The sequence below is a fragment of the Cajanus cajan genome, chromosome 7 (genome assembly GCF_000230855.2).
Source record: "Cajanus cajan strain Asha chromosome 7, NIPB_CcT2T_4, whole genome shotgun sequence".
Taxonomy (NCBI): Eukaryota; Viridiplantae; Streptophyta; class Magnoliopsida; order Fabales; family Fabaceae; genus Cajanus; species Cajanus cajan.
This window is the reverse complement of record NC_138523.1, coordinates 5873097-5895221: the sequence shown is the minus strand read 5'-3', so window position 1 is coordinate 5895221 and position 22125 is coordinate 5873097. Positions and strand designations below refer to the sequence as shown.

At 27.6% G+C, this 22125-nt stretch overlaps 2 protein-coding genes across 4 annotated transcripts; one reads left to right on the top strand and one right to left on the bottom strand.

Annotated features, from left to right (window-relative positions):
* Positions 1-4229: 4229 nt before the first annotated feature.
* On the bottom strand, positions 4230-6169 carry LOC109810161 (uncharacterized). The gene is made up of 5 exons (XM_020373554.3): positions 6121-6169; positions 5966-6033; positions 5368-5464; positions 4794-4899; positions 4230-4629 (listed from the first exon to the last, which is right to left on the bottom strand). Exons 3-5 carry the CDS (start codon positions 5425-5427, stop codon positions 4379-4381), a joined length of 417 nt encoding a protein of 138 aa, XP_020229143.1. The 5' UTR covers positions 5428-5464; positions 5966-6033; positions 6121-6169; the 3' UTR covers positions 4230-4378.
* An 8341-nt stretch (positions 6170-14510) lies between these two features.
* On the top strand, positions 14511-20873 carry WCRKC2 (WCRKC thioredoxin 2). Of its 3 annotated transcripts, none has more exons than XM_083060499.1 (5): positions 14511-14952; positions 17537-17611; positions 19762-19828; positions 20545-20562; positions 20615-20753. In XM_083060499.1, exons 1-5 carry the CDS (start codon positions 14594-14596, stop codon positions 20615-20617), a joined length of 522 nt encoding a protein of 173 aa, XP_082916625.1. In that variant the 5' UTR covers positions 14511-14593; the 3' UTR covers positions 20618-20753. The 3 variants fall into 3 exon arrangements, with proteins under 3 accessions (XP_082916625.1, XP_082916624.1, XP_020229238.1); XM_020373649.3 differs by having other exon boundaries at positions 14517-14952; positions 20640-20873; XM_083060498.1 differs by lacking the exon at positions 20545-20562 and having other exon boundaries at positions 14512-14952; positions 20640-20873.
* Positions 20874-22125: the final 1252 nt, after the last annotated feature.

Below are 22125 nucleotides of genomic sequence, written 5' to 3'. Positions count from 1 at the left end.
TAATTTTATTGATCACTAATTTCTATAAAAGAACTTGACTAGTAACCTTTAATGCGTTTCTCCTTCTTATCAAGTTTTTTGAATTTACAAAATGTAATTTGGATGAGAAACTTAATGAAAGAGCTTGAATAATTATTTTATTAATTTAAATTTAAAGACAAGATAATGACATGAGTAATTATATAACAATTTGATTCATGAATTACACTTGGCATAACATAATGACATACAATATACTAGAAAACTTAAATCAACTAACATGGGATTCTCATACAAATAGTCCTTAAATATTCCTATAACATGATATATAAATATAAAGTTAAAAAAATATATAAAATAATTCGTATTTATCAAAACTTACTTAAAACATAAAGTTCTTTATGAAATTACATGAAAACAAAGCATAATGAAGATTATACTATCCCAACAACTCAAACAATTCAACATTTTACTATATCTCAACAACTCAGCCAATAAAATTTAATTTTGATTCATCTATTTTACAACATATAATAGATTCATCTATTTTACAAAATTTAGTTTAAAAGCAACTCACAATTTTACCACATTTTCTCTTAAGCAACATAGAATAATCAACACCATTCACCTCAATTCATCTTAAACCATCATCATTCAACATTATACATCTTAAAGTAACTAATTCAAATCATAAAACAACACAACATATCATCACAAGTATCTTAACTTTGGGTTTTTCAGGAACAGGGTTTCATTGAAGGAGCCTTAAGAGATTCCCCCACTCAGCAGCCAAAAGCTCTTGTGGGTCCCCTCGCTCAGTGGCCAAAAGCCCTTGTGGGTCACCTTCACCCAACAAAACTTTCTTGAGCAGGGACCTTTACCCACATTGTTTGTATTGTAAGTTCCTTTAAGCTCCTCTTTTTTCTCTCCTAAAGGACTAAGGCACTAGACACAACATTCAGTGATTATATGTTTATCCTTTGATGCAGATGCAGATGCAGTCCTTGATTCTTCCCTTGATCGGCTGGTTTGCTAAGCATAAGGGGTGGCAGAATCACACGCTTTCAGGTATGATGATTACCACTTCATTGTCATACTCAAGGCTTTGTAAACATACCATGTTGATTCAATGCAACTTAAAGAATACACAGGAAAATGAATAAAGAAAGAAAATCAAACTGAAGAATTTTGAATCGTAACGTGCTGATATCATTAAAAATTTAAAACAGGATACACTTCGATTACGTAGCAAAGCTAGACCATGTGATATTTTTTGTTACAGGACCAAATCTTTTCAAGCTTTTAGTGCTTGTTCTGTATTTATGATTACCTCCAATGTGACTCAAATTTTCCCCCTTATTTCAACAGATAGCACTTTGTGTTACAATTATTACAGTAGGTGTTATGTCAAGTGGTTTCGGATCATTCTCAGCCCTCTCTGAGATAATTGAAGAATTGTTTCGATGAAGTTTTGTGGCTTAAATCCTAGACTATGAGATATGTAGCAACCAAAGTCTAGCGCACCTACAATTCTACACAATTTTTAATTTCTCATCTCAATTGTTTAGTCATTTTTCTATGATAGTCGATTTCCCATTGTTTGTGACATTTATGAGATTACCTTGTATTTCCGATGCACATTGTAGTGTGAAATGAGAATTAAATAATAGAGTGTGAGATATGGATTAGATAGAGTATGAACATGTAATATAAAAAGTGGGAGGGAGATATAATATAATAATAGTAAATAGAATTGTAGAGAATTTGATAATAGAAGAAAAATAGTTCTTTTTAATTTTGTTGATGATTACAATGAGATGAGAGTTAGATAATAGAAAAGTGATGGATAGATTAAATAGAATGCATAGCAAATATGTAATATAAAGGATAAAGAGGAAATATAATAGAAGATAAAAATGTAAAGACAATAGAATTGTGAGAGGTGGATTGAATAAAATGCATAAAAAAAATTGTAATATAAATGATAAAGAGGAAATATAATAAAAGATGAAAATATAGAGAAATTGACACATAAGTAAATATGTTGATGTAGCAACATGTGAAATTGGTATTTTACCACCGTGTTAGTATAATAGCGTTTAGCTCAGCTTCTATATTATAAATAGATAGATTGATTGATAGACTTTCTTTTAAAAGTCTAAATTTGAAATTTTTATTAAATAAGTATGATTAGTCTTAAATAGATCAAGTCATAAATCCATATTTAAGATTTGACAGATTGACCTATTATCATCTCTAATTCTCAATAAATTTTTTAAAATATTGTATTAAAATTTCTATAATAGTGACATAAAGAGTGAAAATTATGAAAAGATCTTCTAATTATAGGTGTTTGATAATCTAAATAGACCCATTTTTTTCACTTCAATCCTAAGTTTCCATTAATTTTAAACCTTGTGTTTAAAGTTTAAACTACAGGTTCGGATTATTAATTCTGGATGTGTTAAATTTAGCGTCTTTTTAATATATATTTTAGCATAGCAGTGGTGGTCATTGGCTTCAAAAGCCACCTTGCACCCATCATTTGGTGTTGTATAAATATATTCCCAGGTTTTCTTTCCTCATTTTTTTCAATTTGGAAAACACTTGAGGAAGAAAACAAAGCGTTTTTTTTTAAAGATTATTATGCAACCTTAGCTTGGTGTTGGAAGAAAAGCAGCAATTGAACACATTGTTGCAAGAAGAGAGGCAATTAAGGGACTCAAGTGAAATTTCATCACACCCTACCTTTGAATAGTCATATAACTATGCAGTTTTATCACAACCTTTCTCTAATATGAGCAATTAAATATGCAGTTTTATATATCGTTAAGCAAGAAAATCTTTAAATTAGAAGTTATGAAAACTTTCAAAGAATTTAACCTTAGAAATTTATTTTTTCTTAGTGCAAGGTTGTGATAAAGCTACATAGTTATGTGGCCCATCAAAGGTAGGTGTGATGGAAATGCACTTTAGCCCATTAATTGCCTCTCTTCTTCTAATAATGTGTTCAATGGCTACATTTTCACCAACCCCAAAGTTGCCTAATAATCTTAAAGAAAAAACCCTTTGCTTTCTTCCTTAAGCTTTTGCAAAATTGAAAAATGAGGGAAAAAACATGGGAGTATGTTTATAGAACTCCAAATGATGCATGTTGCATGATTGTTGGTTTTTGAAGCCAATATGTTAGTCACAAAGACTATGCTCAAATATATATTAAAAAAAATTGAATTTCGATTTATAAAAATGTTTAATACAAAATTATCAGTAAGTTGTTGGTTCGGATAGAACATGAACAAGATGATTAATATGACAAATAAACACCTAGAAAATGATGATACTAACCATTCCAAAAGTCGAGGGGAGAGGAGGTAAAGAAGCATGCCAGTGCTACAGAACAGAAGTTTTCTTACCTAGTTTGGTGAAATCAGGTTCTATTTTTGCTTGATCTTTTAACACTTGGATAGTTAATTTCTTCCTTATTCATATTTAGTAACAGACAATACTCTATCAAAATGTGCACCTGTAAGATTTAAAGGGAGGGTGAACAAAACAACTCAGGAGCGATGATTTCAATTTAAATTGTCTTACTAAGAAATCAAAATATAATAAGAAAATTCAATGCTGGTCCTGAGGATTGTTTGAAAGTGGAACTGCTGAGGACCCGTGTCTTAGAGGGGGTGGCAGAATCACACTCTTTCAGGTATAATGGTTACCTCTTAATAGTAATACTCAACGAGTCAAGGCTTTGTAATCATACCATGTTGATTCAATGCAACTAAAAGAATAGAAAGGAAAACGATACACAATTCGATTATGTAGCAATTCTAGACCATGAGATATTTTTGTTACAGGACGAAATCTTTTCAAGCTTTTAGTGCTTTTCTATAATTATGATTACCTCCAATGTGACTCAATTTTTCCTCAATTATTTCTACACATAGCACTTTGCTTCACAATTATGATAGGTGTTATATCAAGTGGTTTCGGATCCTACTCAGCCCTCTATGAGATTATTGAAGAATTGTTTGGATGAAGTTTTGCGGCTTAAATCCTAGAATATGATATATGTAGCAACCTAAAATTCTACACAATTTTTAATTTCTCATCTCAATTGTTTAGTCATTTTTCTATGATAGTTGATTTCCCATTGTTTGTGCAAGTTAGCTTGTGTTTGGAACTGCAACTGCATTGGACATTCACGTCGTGACCCTTTGAGGAAATGCATTGGCCATGCATAGTGCAGCAGAGAAGCACAATAGAGATTGTAAACCAATTAAGATCCAATGACTTTATTCAGGAAAGGGTTTTGTATAGTTGGAGAATGGTCAAGGATACCAAGTGACCATTATGAATGAAAAATTGACGCATAATGTTTTTGATATACTATCTAATGATTTTATGGATTACGAGGAATATTGTTGGAGTGAGGTTGTGATGAAGCTGGAAGGTTATGTGATCCATTAGATGTAGCAGATGATCCATTAGAGGTAGCAGATGATCCGTTAGAGTTGGGTCGTGATGCACTTCCATTAGGGAGAGATGTGCTTGCAGTTGAACCCCTTGATTGCCTCTCTTGTTCCAGCGAACTCAAGGTTGCATAATAACCTTGAAAATACCCTTCGTTTTCTTCCTCTAGCTTTGCCCAAACTGAAAGCATATTTATACAACATCAAATCATTGTTTTTGAAGCCAATCACCAAGACTATGCTCAAATATATATGAAATGAACACATCCAGAGTCAAGATCTTTCAACTTTAGCACAAGAATAAAGAAAAACATGCGTATGCTACATAACAAAAGTTTTGGCTACCTATTTTGGTGAGTTCAGGATCTATTTCATCTTCATCTCTTAACTTCTGCACAATTTCTTCCTTAGTCAAATATCGTCTGAGACCGCGCTCTATCAAAATGTGCACCTGCAATTAAGCAACCAAAGAAAAAGTTAAGGTTACCAATCTCTCTATGGGAGAGTCTTCATCCTCTTGGGTGAGATTTGAAGGGAGAATGAACAAAACTGTGAATCTCTTGTGATTAATTTCATTTCATATGTGAATAGAAATAAATTAATATAATTTTATATAATTATTGACCTGGTTAACATTGACTATTCATAAGATAAATTTAACAACTATTAGACATTTTAATAAACATTATTAATCACTTGTGAGATGAATTAACCACATTTTGGGCATTTCAGTAAACTCATGACACAATTAACCACATATTAATAATTATATATAACATGTAACAGAGAAAATTAACCAGCAAGAGAAATCCATTAAACGATTATAATCTTAAAATAAGTTAGAATTAGTCAGAAAAAAATTATGATTACATCCTTAAAATCCATAGAAAAAATTATGGAAAGTTTCTAGCTTAATTACCTGTATAACTTCTTCAGGGCTAACATCTCTCCAGATCACAGATCCACGAAGACCCGGCATATTTGAAGTTCCCAAAATATGTATCGATAACAACTACCTAGAGACATAATAATACATAAAAATTATGATTTCTTGGCTATGTAAACTTTTTTCACAATACATAGAAATTAAACTTCAATATTTTACCCTCTATAATTAGACCCTAAACCCTAAATATGTAAACTATTATCCTCTATTTGTCTCGTAGGAAAGAAAACAAGAGAGAGAAAATTTTGAGTCCATACTGAAAAAGCATTTACATAAATAATATCTTTACCAAAAAAAAGTACTAAAGAACTCATTTTTAACCATGATAGTAATTACTTATAAGTTCTCAAACAGATAAAAATTGCATTTTTATATAAAAAATATATCAAGAATAACAAGAAACTGATAAAGTAAATATGATTACAAAATAAAATAAGATCGTTAATAACGAGTTAACAAGCAGCAGCAATTAATAGGTAATTTAATGACACCCTATTGCACAATTAAAAGATTTTTAAAGAAAGATTAAGCATTCCTGAAAAAACATGGCAGAAAATATGATAACACTCACCACAAACAGAAGAACTTGGTGAATCAAAAGAATGGGACAATTTGATTACAGTGAGATTGATTGTGTGCCTATTACGAAGATAGAAAAAATAAGAAAGAATGAAAGATGAAAGAGCCAAATGCTTAATCGATAGAGAGAGAATGAAAAAGATAAACCTGGCGGGAAGGAAATATTCTCTCTATTGTAAACTTCTTAAAAAAATTGTTCATTCCTATCTAATATTTATACTTTAAATTTAGAATAACCGGTCAAAACTCAAATCTTGAAATCTTGATAATCTTGATAACAGATTAACTACTTTTACAGTTGGTTCATCATTTCAAATTAGTTACCGTAACCGTCACGTATTTATTATTAATTATTAAATATGTAATAATGTAGATAATCGATAAAAATGTTAACTATTATTTCAATTAAATTATTCATGTTTACGTAAATATATATATATATATAATATTACTATCAAATATATATATATATATATATATATATATGTATATATATAATAATTATAAATACCCTTGAAAAATTAACTTGTTAATTGAAAAATTAACTTGTTAACAAAATTGGATTTTGATAGAATGTCTTTTATAAATATAATATAAATATATATATATATATAATATAATAATTCACTAAATTATTTATAAATATCTCATATCTCATTATAAATAATTTTAATTTAAAAGATAAGTAAATTCAATATTTATTTTAATCAAATATACAAAAAAAAATTAAATATAGTAAATTAATGAAAATAAATTTTAATTTAATGATAATTTTCAAAATACAATTTTATATTCCAATATTTTTCTTTTTAATTTTTTCTTCATTAGTCTTTATCTTTTAAATGAAAATCAGTTTTATTCATATTTAAACGCAGACTATTTTAAAAATTTTTAGAGTTGGATTACCGAAAAAATTTTTAAACAGCATTTTTCTCTTGTGTTTTAGAATTTCATTTTATAAGAGTTGTTTGGCATTGAGATACGAAGCTTTTTGTCCACTAGGGTAGATGGAAGTTAGGGCTTACCAATTCATAAAATGTAAAAGTAAAATGGTAAATACTTTAAATCAAATTAATATTTGAAAAATGTCATTTTTTTATAAAAAAAAATATTTGCATAATTTTTTTTATGAATTTTCTTACATTAATAATTTTACAAAAACTTTTTATGAATTTATTTATGAAAAATAATTTACAAAAATTTCTTGCAAATTTTTTTATGAAAAATAATTTACAAGAAAATTTTGTAAATTTTACTACAATTTTTATGATCATAAAAAAAAATTTTCATGATAAAAATTTACAAAAAATATTGTAAGAATTTTTTTTTTCTTGCAAGTTTTCTTATAAACATAAATTCACAAATAATGTTTATTAAATAATAGAAAAATTTTGCACGTAATTTTTCTTACGTATTTTCTTGTCAATTTTAATTCGCAAGAAAAATAAAAAAAATGTTTAAATTTATAAGTTTAATAATTAAAATATTTTTAATTAAAAATGTTGTTTTATTAAATTATTTATAAATATATCATTATAATTAATTTGTATTTTTTTTTTATTTTAACTAAATTAAATATATAAATTTTATAAATATAATAAATTAATTATAATGAATTTTGATTTAATGGTAATTTATAAAATTTTAAAATTAAAAGAATTTACTTAATAAATATTATTTTACTAAATTATTTATAAATATAATAAACTAATTTTCTTTTTAAAGACATGATCTAATTAATATTTAAAGAAAACCTCAAGTCTCACATTGATTAAAAATAAAATAACTAAAAAATATATAAGTTGGGGCAATATTTAGCTGACAAGTTGATTTTATATAGTTGAGTATTATACCTATAATCTATGATCTAAGAGTTTAAAAGATTATGCATCATATGTTGGAGGAGGGAAAGCAAATTTCTTAATGTTTCGGATGAATTCATTGTGAACATTTGAAAGTTGAAGAATTATTAATAGAATTTGCACAAAAATTACCTTTGAATTTTAAATTCGCAATAAACTTTTTGTAGTAATTTTTTTGATTTTTTTTTTCATGTAAGAAATTTCCTTGCAAAATTTGTTGCAAAAAAATTTTGTAAAAAAATTTCTTGTAAATTTTAAAATTCACAAAAATATATTATCCACAAAGGTATTACGTGAAGATAAAATTTCATCAAAAAATTGTAGGAAAGTTTCCTGTGAATTTTTATACAAAATTCGCATGAAAATTACATATAATAAAAGAAATTTTAGTAAGAAATGTAGGGAATGTTGAATATATAACTTTTTTTTCTAAACACACACTAGATCTTATAATTGATTCACATTTTTATAACTTGTAATGTAATTTTTGGCCAAGTAATTATGTCTCAGTAGAAATTTTTAATCGTAAAGTCAATTTTCCCAAAATGCTTAAAACGTTAAACTTCAACAAACTTTACATTCCTCAAATCAACATGTATTTGTGTTTTTTATGAAAATTTTTAATATTAATATATTCATGTGTTGTAAATGTAATGGTTTATTATATTAAAAAAAGTGTTTCCTACTACACTCTTTGGTGAAAATTGTTTACTTAAAATTGAGACAATAAAAAATATCTTATTAATATGAAAAATAATATCGATATAAAATTATTTAACTTAATTTTAAATTATCTGAATTTAAGATTAAAATTCAAATTAAATAGAGCATTTTTTAAATAATTAAAGCCAAGCTAAATGATTATAAAAGTTTTTTTAAGCCTATAAGTAATCAAACATTGAAAAATAAATAAATATCCGAAACTTATAACAACCTTTCATATTCAAACACAAATCATTAATTTAGTCCAAATTATTTCTCTAATAATATAAATAAGAATAAATGATATGTCTTAAAATATATACTATTTATAATAAATGTAATAGGCTAACAAATTTATATTATTAGTATTTTTTTATATTATGATACATGTAAAAAAATTTGGATTACCTAAGTTATTATTATATTAGCTCGTACTACAATATTGTATGTATTTTGCTTTTATGCATGCTTATATGATTTGTGATGTTTTGTAGTATTTTAAGTTGTTATATTATTTTTTTAGTTGTTTTATAGAGCTTTTAAGATTTAATGAATCCTTAAGAACAAAGTTGTTAAGAGTTGTTTAAGTTAGGGTCAAGATTGACCAAGAATAGGATAAGGTATAAAAGGCCTTTAAAAAATATGAACTTCATAAGTTTATCTCTCTAAATTCTAGAGAGAAGTTTTAGAGAGATAAACTTTGGGGTTAAGGAATACATTTTCTTCTTCTGACTTCACCAAGCATGCCTATCTTTTCTCGATGATGAGATTAATCTCCAAAACAGAGATTCAAGCTTGAAGAACTCAAGGGTGTAGAGAAAAGTTGACTTTAAGGGTTTAAGATTTTGTCCCTTTTTCTTTAATTCTTTGTTTCTTGGAAGAAAATTGAGATAAATAAAACTTGTTATTTGATTAATTTAAGTTTTTTTTTGTTATAATTTATAATGTTTAGTCCATTGGTGACAATTTGAGTTGAAATAATTAATGATGACTTTAGTTGAAATTGTGGAGTTTTAGGGAGGAAGCACCAAGACCTAAATTTTGGGCAAGTCCCTGATGTATTAGTGTTACATGCATGTTAGTTTTGATATTGGATTTGTTTTATTTAAGTTGTTTAGAATCAAATTTATGGTTTGCATGATGTTTATGGAGCTTGGATGATATGGGAGATTGCATGGAGCATCCATTCATGCCTAGCGAAAGGGTATACTTATCGAGTTAGCCTTCAATTTCGAAGGCCAAAATCCTAGAAAACACATTATCTTCCAAGGACGCATTGATCACGTAATCAGAATGTATGAACTTAAAGAACTCTATGAAGTGAGTTAGAATTTTTAGGTAACAGATGTTGTAAGCTTGTTGAGTCACAAATTTTTGTTGAGCATGCTAACGTCTTAAATAAATTTTTAGACCCTCAAAATGGGGAAATTTTTATTTTAGTCTTTTTTAAATTATATTTTTCAATTTTATACCTATAAATTTTTTTATTTCATTTTTGTCTTTATCGTCTGAGGGGATATCTTTTTTTTTTTTTTGTTAGACTATAACTAGCAATCTAACCTTAATTGTAGTGTTTGGACTTGAGTTGTTGTATAAAGTTTATGTTCGAATTTTTTTTTAAGTTGTCTACTTCTATATTTATGCATGATTAGTCTATATTTTTACATGTTTCGCCTAGATGTTATATGTTTAGCTTTAGATAATTATTTTTTTCTTTGTAAGGGTATTGATCATAATGGATCACACACTTTTGTGATCGTTAAATATAATAGAAAAAAACAAAAAAAATTATAGAGACCAAAAATATAAAAAGCAATAAAATTATAAAGACTAAAATTTAAGCCAACCAAAATGAAACACCAAAAATTTGGGATGACCGGAATGAAAACAACAAAAAATTGAGAAGACCTAATAAATATAAATAACTTAAATTTAAAAGATCAAACCAATAACCTTGTTTAATTGGAATAAGTATTTATTTGAGACAAATTTACAAAGTTTAAACTTTTAAATACGCTAAAAATAGATACAAACTATATATATATATATATATATATATATATATATATATATATATATATATATAATGAATGTATTGGTGATTAGTAAAAGAGATTATAGAAAATTAAATGCACAATTTTGTAATAATCATAATGATACAATCATCTTTACAAATGCACAAATAAGTAAAAAAAAAAAAAAAAAAAAAAGAAACGAAACATAAAATAAGGGTACAACTTGTAGTTTATTTTATGTTTTTGAGCCTCTTGATGAATAAGGGTACAAGTTGTATCTTGTGTTGTATGGTTTTAAGCTTTGTTGCTTATATGTTGTATGCTTGGTAAGTAACTTAACATTTTATCTTTATTTAGATGATGATTGATGACTTTGATAATTGTTAAGATTGATTTGTAAAAAGAAATGGTATGAAAAATCAAGATATTAAGTTTTCACTTAAAATAATTGATTATTTCAAGTAATAATCGATTATTTGCTTTGTTATTTCAGTTACATGAGGAAAAATTGTTGTAATAATTGATTATTGATCAAAATAATTAATTATTTAAGAAACAGGTCTCTAGAATAATTGATTATTGGTAAAAATAATCAATTAAAATGCTCTGGGTTGATTTCCAGAATTACTAAGAACATAATAATCAATTATTTCAGTCAAAAAACTTATAGGTATCATCTTTCACACCTTAAACAAAGAGACATGAATCTTTGTGATATCATTTTACGAAAACACTCTCTATAACACATTTCTCTTATTAAGAAAAGATTCATTGACCTTTGTGGTAACCTCAAGAAAGTTTCAAGAATTGAGTTGATCATCATCTTCATAGGATGAAAGGCTAAGTTACATGGTTGATTTACATTCTCTAATTTGTTTTATAAATCAGGTGAATTCATTCCTTAATTTTATGTATTTGTTGTTATCTTAAGTAGGTTTCTTAAGAGGAGAGAATCTTGTAGTGGGGTGCTACAAGTAAGTGCTTCTTGGAGTTCAAAAAGTGGGTTCTTTAATAGTGTAGAAATATATTGCATGTGATATTGTGATTGTAAAACTTTTGACATTAAAGATTAGTGGAAAATCTAAATTGAGTTGATTGGGGACTAGATGTAGGTCACAAGTGAATGTGATTGAACCAATATAAAATTGGTTGTGCATTCTTTTCTACCCAACACTTGAATTCATATTCTTGCATTTCTGTTTTCATGTTTATTGATATGTGTTGTTGGACATGTTCATAGCATTAAGAATTAAATGAATTTAGACTTGTATTAAATCGGAACTTAATATCCTATCTAAAAGCTATAAGTCAACACATTTCTTTGGAAAAAAATTTAAAAAAGTTTTAAAAACTAAGAAAGCTACGCAAAAAACTTTTAAAGACCAATTCACCGATCCTTTTGGTTAGGCCATCTTTTCTAACATAGTTTTCAATCCAACCAGATTGAATTCTACTATCTTTGAACGAATATACAAGTATTCTTTCAACAAGTCACTTCTTGTTCAACCCTAAATATTCTTTGACTTGTCTCTTTAAACAACTATCCAAGTATTCTTTTAACAACAAGTCTCTCCAAGCTTAACAACCAAGTATTCTCTTATAATCAAGCCTCTCTAGGCTCAAAATAAGGATTATTTTACAAACAAGTATCTCCAAGCTCAACCTTATAACAACGGTTATGAATGTTATACAAATGTTGTGTTTGTCTTACTTAAACATTATACAACCAATATAGAGCACTTAGTGTTTGCAAGAAAGAATAAATTTACAGAGAGTGTTTTTGTATAATTTTATATATCGCGTCTCTTATGTAATGTTTCTTGAGTTTTGAATCTTCTTACATAGTAGTTTAGAGAAGATGATCATTGTAACACTTTGAGTCCAATTTACAAGTTTGCTTTGTCCATCTTCATTGTCTTTCCTTGTGCTGGCATGTGACCATTCGACTCATTTAATGCGATAATTAAATACATTTTTCTAAATGGTACCTCTTATCTAATTAAAGAGACTACTTATAAACTTTTCATACCAAATGGAACTTACAGAAGCAACGTCAACGTAGAACAGCTGTAGCAGTGACTTTATTTACGTTTCTTCGTGATTTCAGGGATCCTAATTCTGACAGAAAGCATAGTTCTTCTCTTTAACATATTTGTGAGTTCCAATATGACTTTCTAGTTCAATCTATTAAAGAATGAAGCATTCAAAACAAACTTTGTCATTAGTCTTATACATGATCTATGTCTTACACTTCATCTGATAATCTTTTTAAAGATTTTCCTCAAAGATGTTTTGTAGACATTTCTTCTTTATAAAAATATTTTTGTTTGTTAGGATTGAAATTCTAAGTTCAAGGGATATAGATCGTCTTTTGACTTAACAATTTTTTTTTAAATAATATAGAATCTTTCACTCTAGTTTTTACTACCAAAAAAGAGACATTATGTATTTCTATGTATTTTATTTAAATAAAAAAATAGAAAGATAAAAATAATAGTAAAAATAAAAGTTAAGATAAAATAGGTGGTGATCATTAAAAAAAAAAAAAAGAGGTGGTCAATTATGGTAGGTTAGAGAGAAAACTAGAATAAAGATATATAGTATGTGTTTGGTAATGAAAAAAGAAATGAAAGGAAAATAAGAGAAAATAGGTGTGGAGAAGTATAGGAAAATAAGTAAGAAATAGAATAAAAATAAAAAATATTTGGTAAAAGAGAAATAGATTGAAAATAGAGTGAAAGTATTTTTTTGTTAATAATTTTATCTATAAATAATAAATAGAATTTATTTTTATTTCTATATTTGTTATTATTTTTAGAAGATTAATTTTCATAAATAATTTTATTCAAAATTAATAAATAAAATTGTTTTTGTTATTATTATATATATTTGTTAATGTTATTATTGTAAGCTTACTTTTATAAGTAATTTTACTTAAAAATAATTTATTATTATCATTGTTGGTAGTTTAATTTTTATTAAAAAAGCATTTAAAGATAATAAATAAAAAATCAATTTTTATTATAATTTATATATTATATACAATTGAATCCTATTTTTACAAAAAGTGAAATTCTTCACATTTCTCCTCAATTTGAAAGGGAAGTTTTACATACCGGAACTCCACCATAAAATACCTTTTCTTCTCTCCTCTTCCATCATACTATACACACTCCAAGTCTCGATGAGAATAAAAATACTTATCCATGTATAACTAACTATGCACGTGGAATCGTAGAAGTATAATAAAAAATTAAAAAAGAAAAATAAAAAGTGAAAAAAGATAAGTAAAACATTTGTAATATAATTTAAACAATCAATAAAATAGAGATAAAAAAGTAATTGAATGTAAATGTATTTCTATTATTTATTGATATATATATATATAAGGAAAGATTTGTTTAAGTCTATCTAAACTTACTTTATTCAATAACTCATATTTTATATCAAATCTCAATGATCCAATCGTTAAATTTAAAGTCCTTATTACATATATTAAATTTGTAAATTTTTTTAAAAATTTGAATGCTATTTGATATGTCGTTTCATTAATTCAAATTGACAAATGATATGTTTTTATGATTATTCGTTAATTTGAATTAATAAAACGAAATATCAAATAATTTTTAAATTTTTTTAAAAATTTACATATTTGATCTGTGTATTAAAAACTTTAAATTCAATGATTGAATGGAATAAATATAGATAAACTTATTTTTGAAATAACCGGATCCCTCTTATATATATATATATTTAAAATAGGTATATAGGTTTAACATATATTATGTTCATTTAATGTATATTCTCCAGCTTTCTTGAAATTTAATAATTATTTTTTATAATAATAATTTGATAAATATTTTATGTCAATAGTATAATTATCTCTTTAAAAACAATTATTAATAAAAAAAACATTGTTAAAAAATAAAAATATCGAAGCCCATGGCACACTAATTTCCAAAGAGGCGTGAAGCGAGGAGCAGGAAAATCCCGTGTCACTTGATGACTCCCTGTGATATCATTCCTTAAAAAAACCACTACATGCTGTTTGAGTTTGACCAATTACCACTCCCACTTTCTCTCCTTTTCCCCGCAATGTCGCAACATCTTCGGATTCTTCAGCCTCCGCCACTCTCCTCACCACCCAACCCAGATTCCCAGCCTCTGCGCCTCAGCTTCGGATTCCCCTTCGGATTGAGGTTCGGCTTCCATTCCTCCGCGTCTCGCCCAATTTCCGTCTCCTGTGGCTGCGGGCGCCAAACCCCTCCGCTTGGGTTGAGTCAGGAAGAGACCGCCAGTGGCAGTGGCTCCGTTCGTCTTCAGCCAATCTCTAGCGAAACCGACTTCGATCGTGTCCTCGCTCAGGCTCAAACGCTCCACCACGCCCTCATTATTGTTTGGTAGGTTCCTTCTTCAACCTTCAACATTCAACATTCAACAATAATACTCTTTCTTCTTTTTCTCCCGATTCAATTAAATTAGCTATACATTTGTTTGTTTGTTTCTGTTGCTTTCTCTTCTATTATTCGGAGAGAAAGAGGTACCAAGTGCCTCTAAGTTTTTTTTTTTTTTTTTTTTTTTTTTTTTTTTTTTTTTTTTTTAAGATAGGAAACATTAAAAAAATAATCACGAAAGATTGAACTTTCATGCTTCTAACCTCTCCCCTTTTAATCACTATGTTAACCTTAGTACCTCTGAATTTAACACTAGTGGAAGAAAAAGGCACCGTATTTCTTTGTTAAAATTATAAAGTAAATTAGTCAAAATTTACTAACAACAAAATAAGTATAAGTTATTTTTAAAAATAAAATAAATGTGGATTGTTAAAAATGGAATAAAGAGTTTTTAAGTAGTTGTAGTAGGATGGATAGTTTTTGTTAAAAATGGCCAGAGAATAAGGGTAGTTTAAGAAGTATTTGTAAGGATAAAATTGTCTAAATAATATATTTAAAAATGTGGTAATTTTTTTTTATAAATAGTATAAATTATTATTATTATTATAGTTTAAATATGTTTTTAGTTATCTGTAGTTAGTTTTATTTTATTTTGTTCTCTAAATTTTAAAAATATTTTTTTTAGCTTCTGTGATTTTAAAAAAATAATCTGGTTTATTTCTGCCTAAACTTTTTTACAATCCGTCACACAGAATCCACTTAACAGTATTTATTGATGAAAAAAATATCATATCAATAAAATGCATAACTGAATATGCTCCGGTGACTGATGTTATAAGTCGTCTTAGAAACTAACACAAAACTCTTTTGAAATTATGTGGGCTAAAGGTTTTTTAAATTTGGAGACGGAAGAAAAAGAACTTATCCCAATTATTTGAAATTTTTTATGGAAAGTTTAAAAATATATTTAAATTTAATAATAATAATAATAATAATAATATTAAAATGATCCATTGGATCAATAGAAAAGCTAATTTTTACTCTTTTAATTTTATATATTTATAGTTTTGGGTGTACCGCAAATTATCGGTAAATTTTTGCCTACATTTAGATCCTATAAGGTTATTTGAATAAACTTTTTAATAGTTATTTATAGAAGAAGAAAAAAATGAAATAACTAAATTAGTTTACACATAAATAAAATTAATTTAAAAAAATGTAATTTGGGAGAACTTTTGCAAATTATTACATACAATTATGATAAACGAATTTTAGTTTTTTTAAAATATATTTTTCTTTCTAGTGTTCATCGAGAAGTTTAGTCATAGAAAAAACAAAGTAATTTAATACTGTGTTTACCTTTACACTATCATCACATCATGACTCATAATATAATTGAAAATTATTTACTTTTGAAATAATTCCGATCAAAGTAATATGTGATAATTGAAAAAATCCCAGTCACATAAATCTATCCTAAATTCATTAAAAAAAATGTTACTTACCATGTTATTAACATGTTGGTTGTAAGGGATATATATTGAAAAATAAAAATCCAAATCTTACATTGGCTAGAAATAAGTCAAAATAAAATATATGAGAATAATCCTACTTTACACACTAATTTTGTAAAGTTGAATTTGATTCATAATTAGTTTGAATTGAGACCGAGGTGATTTCCATTTCGTTGATACATGAGAGAGTAAAAATTCTTACCACATTGTATGTCAAAATTAAACTATTATTATTATTCATGAATTTTTAGACCCGCTTAATCTTTTGCTTTCTCAAGTTTCAGGTGAGGAGCTTTGTGGGGAAATATAACTATCTACCAATATAATTTACAGATAGAGATTTGATCAAAAGGGAAAATAACAAAATAAATGAATATGATACAAGGTGCCCCTTTAGTCTGCCCTATTGTACTTGTTGCCATATGGAAAGATTTCCTAGCCTTAATTAAGCATGACTTACTTTATTTAGTTTTTCTTTTTTGGTTTAACTGAACATGTTAATCAAACTGCATTGTTGAGGTACCCAAACCGTGGTTTATGGTTACACATTTATGAGGACCAACTTATCAAATTTTGTCATTAATGGCAACAATTTATTTATTCATTTAATTTGAAAATTAGTTTATGCTAGCAGAAAGTCAGAAACAATCTTACTGGTTGAGCATTTGAACTGCTAAAATTCAACTTGTGACACACTTGGATGGATGCCCTGTTATGATCAAGAGTCAAGACACTGGTTTGTTTGTTAGGGAAATGTTAGCATTGCAATTTTTTCAACCCAATCTTTATTAGTGGGTAAAGTCAACGTAGGTCCTACTAAATGATATGGAACCCCAATTCTATTTAATTGGTCATGTATGAATTTAATCTAATAATAGAAAGTATCGTAGAAAGAGTGTGTAGCTTTGCGATATATGTTATGGTAATTTGAATTTCTTAGTTTCCAAAAGCACTTAGGAAGGATGTCTTGTATTATACATTTCATAAAAGAGAAACTTATATTTCTTTCATTTTTCTGTTTAGTGAATAAATCTTTATACCGGTATGGGATTTGAGGTGAGATTTCGTGGTTGTAGGATGGCAAATTGGTGCAGAAAATGTATATATTTAAAACCAAAATTGGAAAAGTTGGCAGCAGAGAGTTATCCAAGGTGAGATTCCATTTTGTTTTTCTTGGTTTACAATCACGCATAATTAGAATAATTTCAGAGCATGTTATAGGTTGGCTCTCTTGTCCTTGAACCAATGGAAAATCCAGTCCGGTGCATACATTGAGTCATTACGAGAGACCTTTCCTTTATAACCCCTTGGCACTCATTCACCGTGGATTGAAAATTCCTACCTCATGAAACATAAATCTCTCATTTGGGTTTTTATTTTTGAGCTAGAGCATTTGGGAGAAATCTATCATGTTTGCTTGTTATCGAGCTTGTTATTTATACTGCAAGTGCATTAAGTACAAGTTCTAGTCAAGGACTTGTAGTTGATTGATTCCAACTAAAGAATTTAGATTAGCATTTTAAAGAATTTAGATTAGCATTTTAAAGCTGAAGCTTATTAAGCTTGCAACATGTTAAAGGAAATATGCTCACAAGTCACAACAGAATGTTGGGCTTTACCCAAATTCCCGTTTTCATAATCATTGATACTTTACTGTTTCAGTTGTAGATTCAAATTTTGACTGTAATTATCAAATAATGCTGATATGTGGATATTTGCATTTTAAAATTGGAAACAGGGAAAGTTCTAATTAATGAGTGTATATGGGTGCTGGCTTATTGAGCAACGTTTTCTGGGATATAAGTATTTGTATAAGGGAACGTTTTGAGGTATGCAACTTATTCTGTAGAAGTTGTAATAGCAAAATAAAAGGGTTTGCAACTTCATTTTTTTCACAAGTGTGAGAGAGGGTCTGCAGTTTTTCTTTCAAAAAATCGTGTTGTATTTTCCGAGGATTTAGTCTTCTAATCCACAGATGTAGGCATGTTAGCCTGAACTATGTTAAATAAGTGGAGTTAACACTCACCTTATAAGTCAGTTTTATAGAGTTGAGTAAGGTCTAATCTCACATTCTTAAGGTGATATAAGAGTCTATTTAGAGATTGTTGTTTGACCTATAGGATTACTTGGTATCAGTACATTATCAGAATACCTGTTATTGAGTTGTTATCAAACCATCTGAAAATGTCTAATCCTACAAACTTCACATTTAAGATGTTCAGCCTTTAGTGTGAGAGATGTGTATTGGAGATACAAGTGAGGGACAATTCTCATTTTACAAGCTGACTATTTTTGTAGGGTTGAGTTTGTTCCGATCACTAATTCTAAATAACTACTATTTATCAAGCTTAGATTGGAATGTGATATTCTCTAAACACTAAAACCAAAGAATGCCAAAATCTAAAAGAACCCAGCCCCTCTCAACTAAAGAACTTAGGCTATTCACATGCTCCTTGAATAATAACAAGTCTTTTGTTGATGTCCTTGGCAAATAACTCAATGAGGCGTATGACTATTACCCTCCTCAACCTTCTTCAGCTTCTTCTTGCCATACTAGTGTACTACCAGTTCTTTCACATACATATCAAGAATGACACGGATTAGTAGTTTTCGGCCATTCTCTTCAGTTATACCCTCAATCTCAAGCTTGTAATTTGAACACGGGATTTCAACAACCTAGTAACAAAAAAAAAAACCTGACCTAATGCTCAAAGTATTCACTCCACGACTGATTGTCAGAAGAATAATGATCACCAATTCAATAAACTTCTCACTGACACACTTCAATAGCCTCAACACACATCTTTCATCAAAAACACGAGAACACCTTTTCCAAAGTCATGAAACTACTATAATTAACAGCTACCAGAATTCAACACTAAAAGAATACATAACCTGAACCACCAATACCATGTTGAAATAAACTAATAAACTGTAATTGAGAAATTGTGTACAGACGGTCCATTTTGTACTACAAGTGCATTAAGTTAAAATTCTAAGAAACATTAATTGCAGAGAAAGTAACTGCTATTAACTGCCACACGATTATAGTTGCTTGATATTTAGATGTGTTGACTATGATACTAATTGTAGGATACCAATAAGCTACTGAATCTAGACTAGTATTCTGATGCTGTTGACTAACATATATTAGTGAACTATTTGTTTTAATAGCATAGTGAGGACAACTCACATGTAATTGTTTGGTGGTGTTATAATATATAAGTTCAGATTTTGTTTAATATATCATATGGCTTGTCAACTCTTTAATAAAGGAAATGTTTATGCGGTTTTTGTGTAGATTGCAGTTCTACAGCGTTGATGTTAATACTGTTTCACACAAACTTGTCGCTCGAGCCGGCGTGACTGTGAGTTTCTCATAGCTTTCCCATTATATTCTCTCTTTTTTTTTTGTTATCTTAGTGTAATGTAAGCAGAATATATTGAAATTTTTTTGCTACCACATCTGTGACTTGTCAGTGTCTTTTCATAAACAGATGTTGCCATGTGGGTACTTCAGCAATAAATACTTCATTTGAGCCTGTTACGTTTCTATTTTAAATCTGTGAAGAAGTTGAGAATTTGAGATGAAAGAAAAAATATAGAAAATTGTATAAGGAAAATCTATATAGGAACTTACTTGATAAATATTTTTGGTTTCCATCAGCGTCTTTAAATCATGTCTTTACATCGTAGGTGGTTTGTGCTTTACGAAAGTTGTTCTGGTATTTTTTAATTGGTTTTAGAGAAGACCAATAGAAGCCCTAGTTAGAAGAGTTGATCAAATGGAGCAAACAAAATTCAATAAAAATATAGGTGGTTTGTGCTTTGATTTGAATGTTTTGCTGAGGGAGCAGCTCAGGAAAATTTCCTGGTTTTACAAACCTCTCACAAGGAATATATAACTAAATTATAACACTACTTGATGAGTCTATCTGTTGATATACAACCATTTTTCTCACCTTTCTTATGATTCTGATTTTTGTATTTGTTTCAACTAAATTTTCTATTTAGACATTTTTCTTTGATACTTATCTTTCAATTTTTCATGTATTTGTATGTTGTGGTCTCTCAATCACTGCAGAAAATGCCAACCATACAAGTAAGAAAATTTATGTTTGATTTGATAAATTTATTATAGTCTTCTCTTCCAGTGATTTTAGTGTTTCTTGTTTGCAGCTGTGGAAAGATAGCAACAAACAAGCTGAAGTTATTGGTGGCAACAAAGCATATTTAGTAATAAATGAGATTCAGGAGATGATTGAGAATGAGTGCACCACAAGTTTCGGTGCATGAGACTAGTATACTTTATTAATAGGCTTTACGTTACTGCATTAATTTTTCCCCATACATTACATGTAATAAATTTTGCTACTTTTTATTTTTTGTTTTCCCAAAACCGTTGCTTTTAAATCATCTTATGTACTAAAGGCTTAATATTAGGAAATATCAAATTTTACATAGAATAAAAAAGTAATAAAACATTGTACATAAATAAACATAAAACATTAATGCATAATAAGATAAAGTGTTACGTAAATTCAAATTTTAGGTCCCAAATTAGTCTTAATTGTATTTTTTTTCATTCTTATTTTACACTTTTCTTAGTAATTTAACTTTTGAACTTATACAGTTTGATACTTAGGAGGGTGTATTGGATTAGGATTTTAAATGACTTTTTTAGTTAAAAAAAATTCTGTGGATTTTAAAAGACTTTGCAGGATTTTCATGATTTTTAAGATTTTGAAGGATTTTACAAGATTTAAAATCAGGATTTTAATGGATTCTGCAAGACTTTTAAATCAGGATTTTAATGGATTCTCTAGGATTTTGTGAATTTTGTAGAATTTTCGTGAATTTTTGACATTTGATAAGATTTCAAAAAAAATTCATACATTCAAATTTAAAAAGAGTCAAAGATAAAAATAATAAAATAATAATAATGTTTAGATAAATAATAATAATAATAATAATTTTTCATAATATCTTATATTCTCTTAAATAACATTCACTCACATATTCATAGTTATACTAGTCCTTCAAGCATTAGCGTTTTCTCGCTCTTGCTCCTGGGTTTGAATAATAGGCTCAAAAATATGATCTTCATTAACAGGTAACGTTGAAGATGAAAGTTCATCCACCGCTTCAATTGAAAATTCATCAGAATGACATTCTTTACGTAGAAAGTTATGTAGTGCTGCACATACTAACACAAGTTCTACTTGTGTCTTAAATAAAAATGGAGGTGCTGACTTAAAAATTGTGAAACATGATTTAAAAATACCAAATATTTTGTCGATCACATTCCTTAAAGATGCATGACGAAGATTGAACAATTCTTTCTCATTTTCAAGGTCATTACCTTGACATGCAAAATCTTGTAGATGATATCTTATACCTTGAAATGGAGCTAAAAATTAGCGTCAATTAAGAAATCCACAATCTACCAAAAAATATTATTTTAGTTATATATTATATGATAATTTTTAACGATATTTATAAATATAAATTATTCTAACAAATATTTTAACAATATTTCCTTTTTAAAAAATAAGCTAATGAAGGCATAAATTCTAAACCCTAAAAAATTAGATATTGCAATGTCTTATGTTAATTTTCTTTTTAAAAATATAAAAAAATCCTAATTTCACAATATAAAAATAAA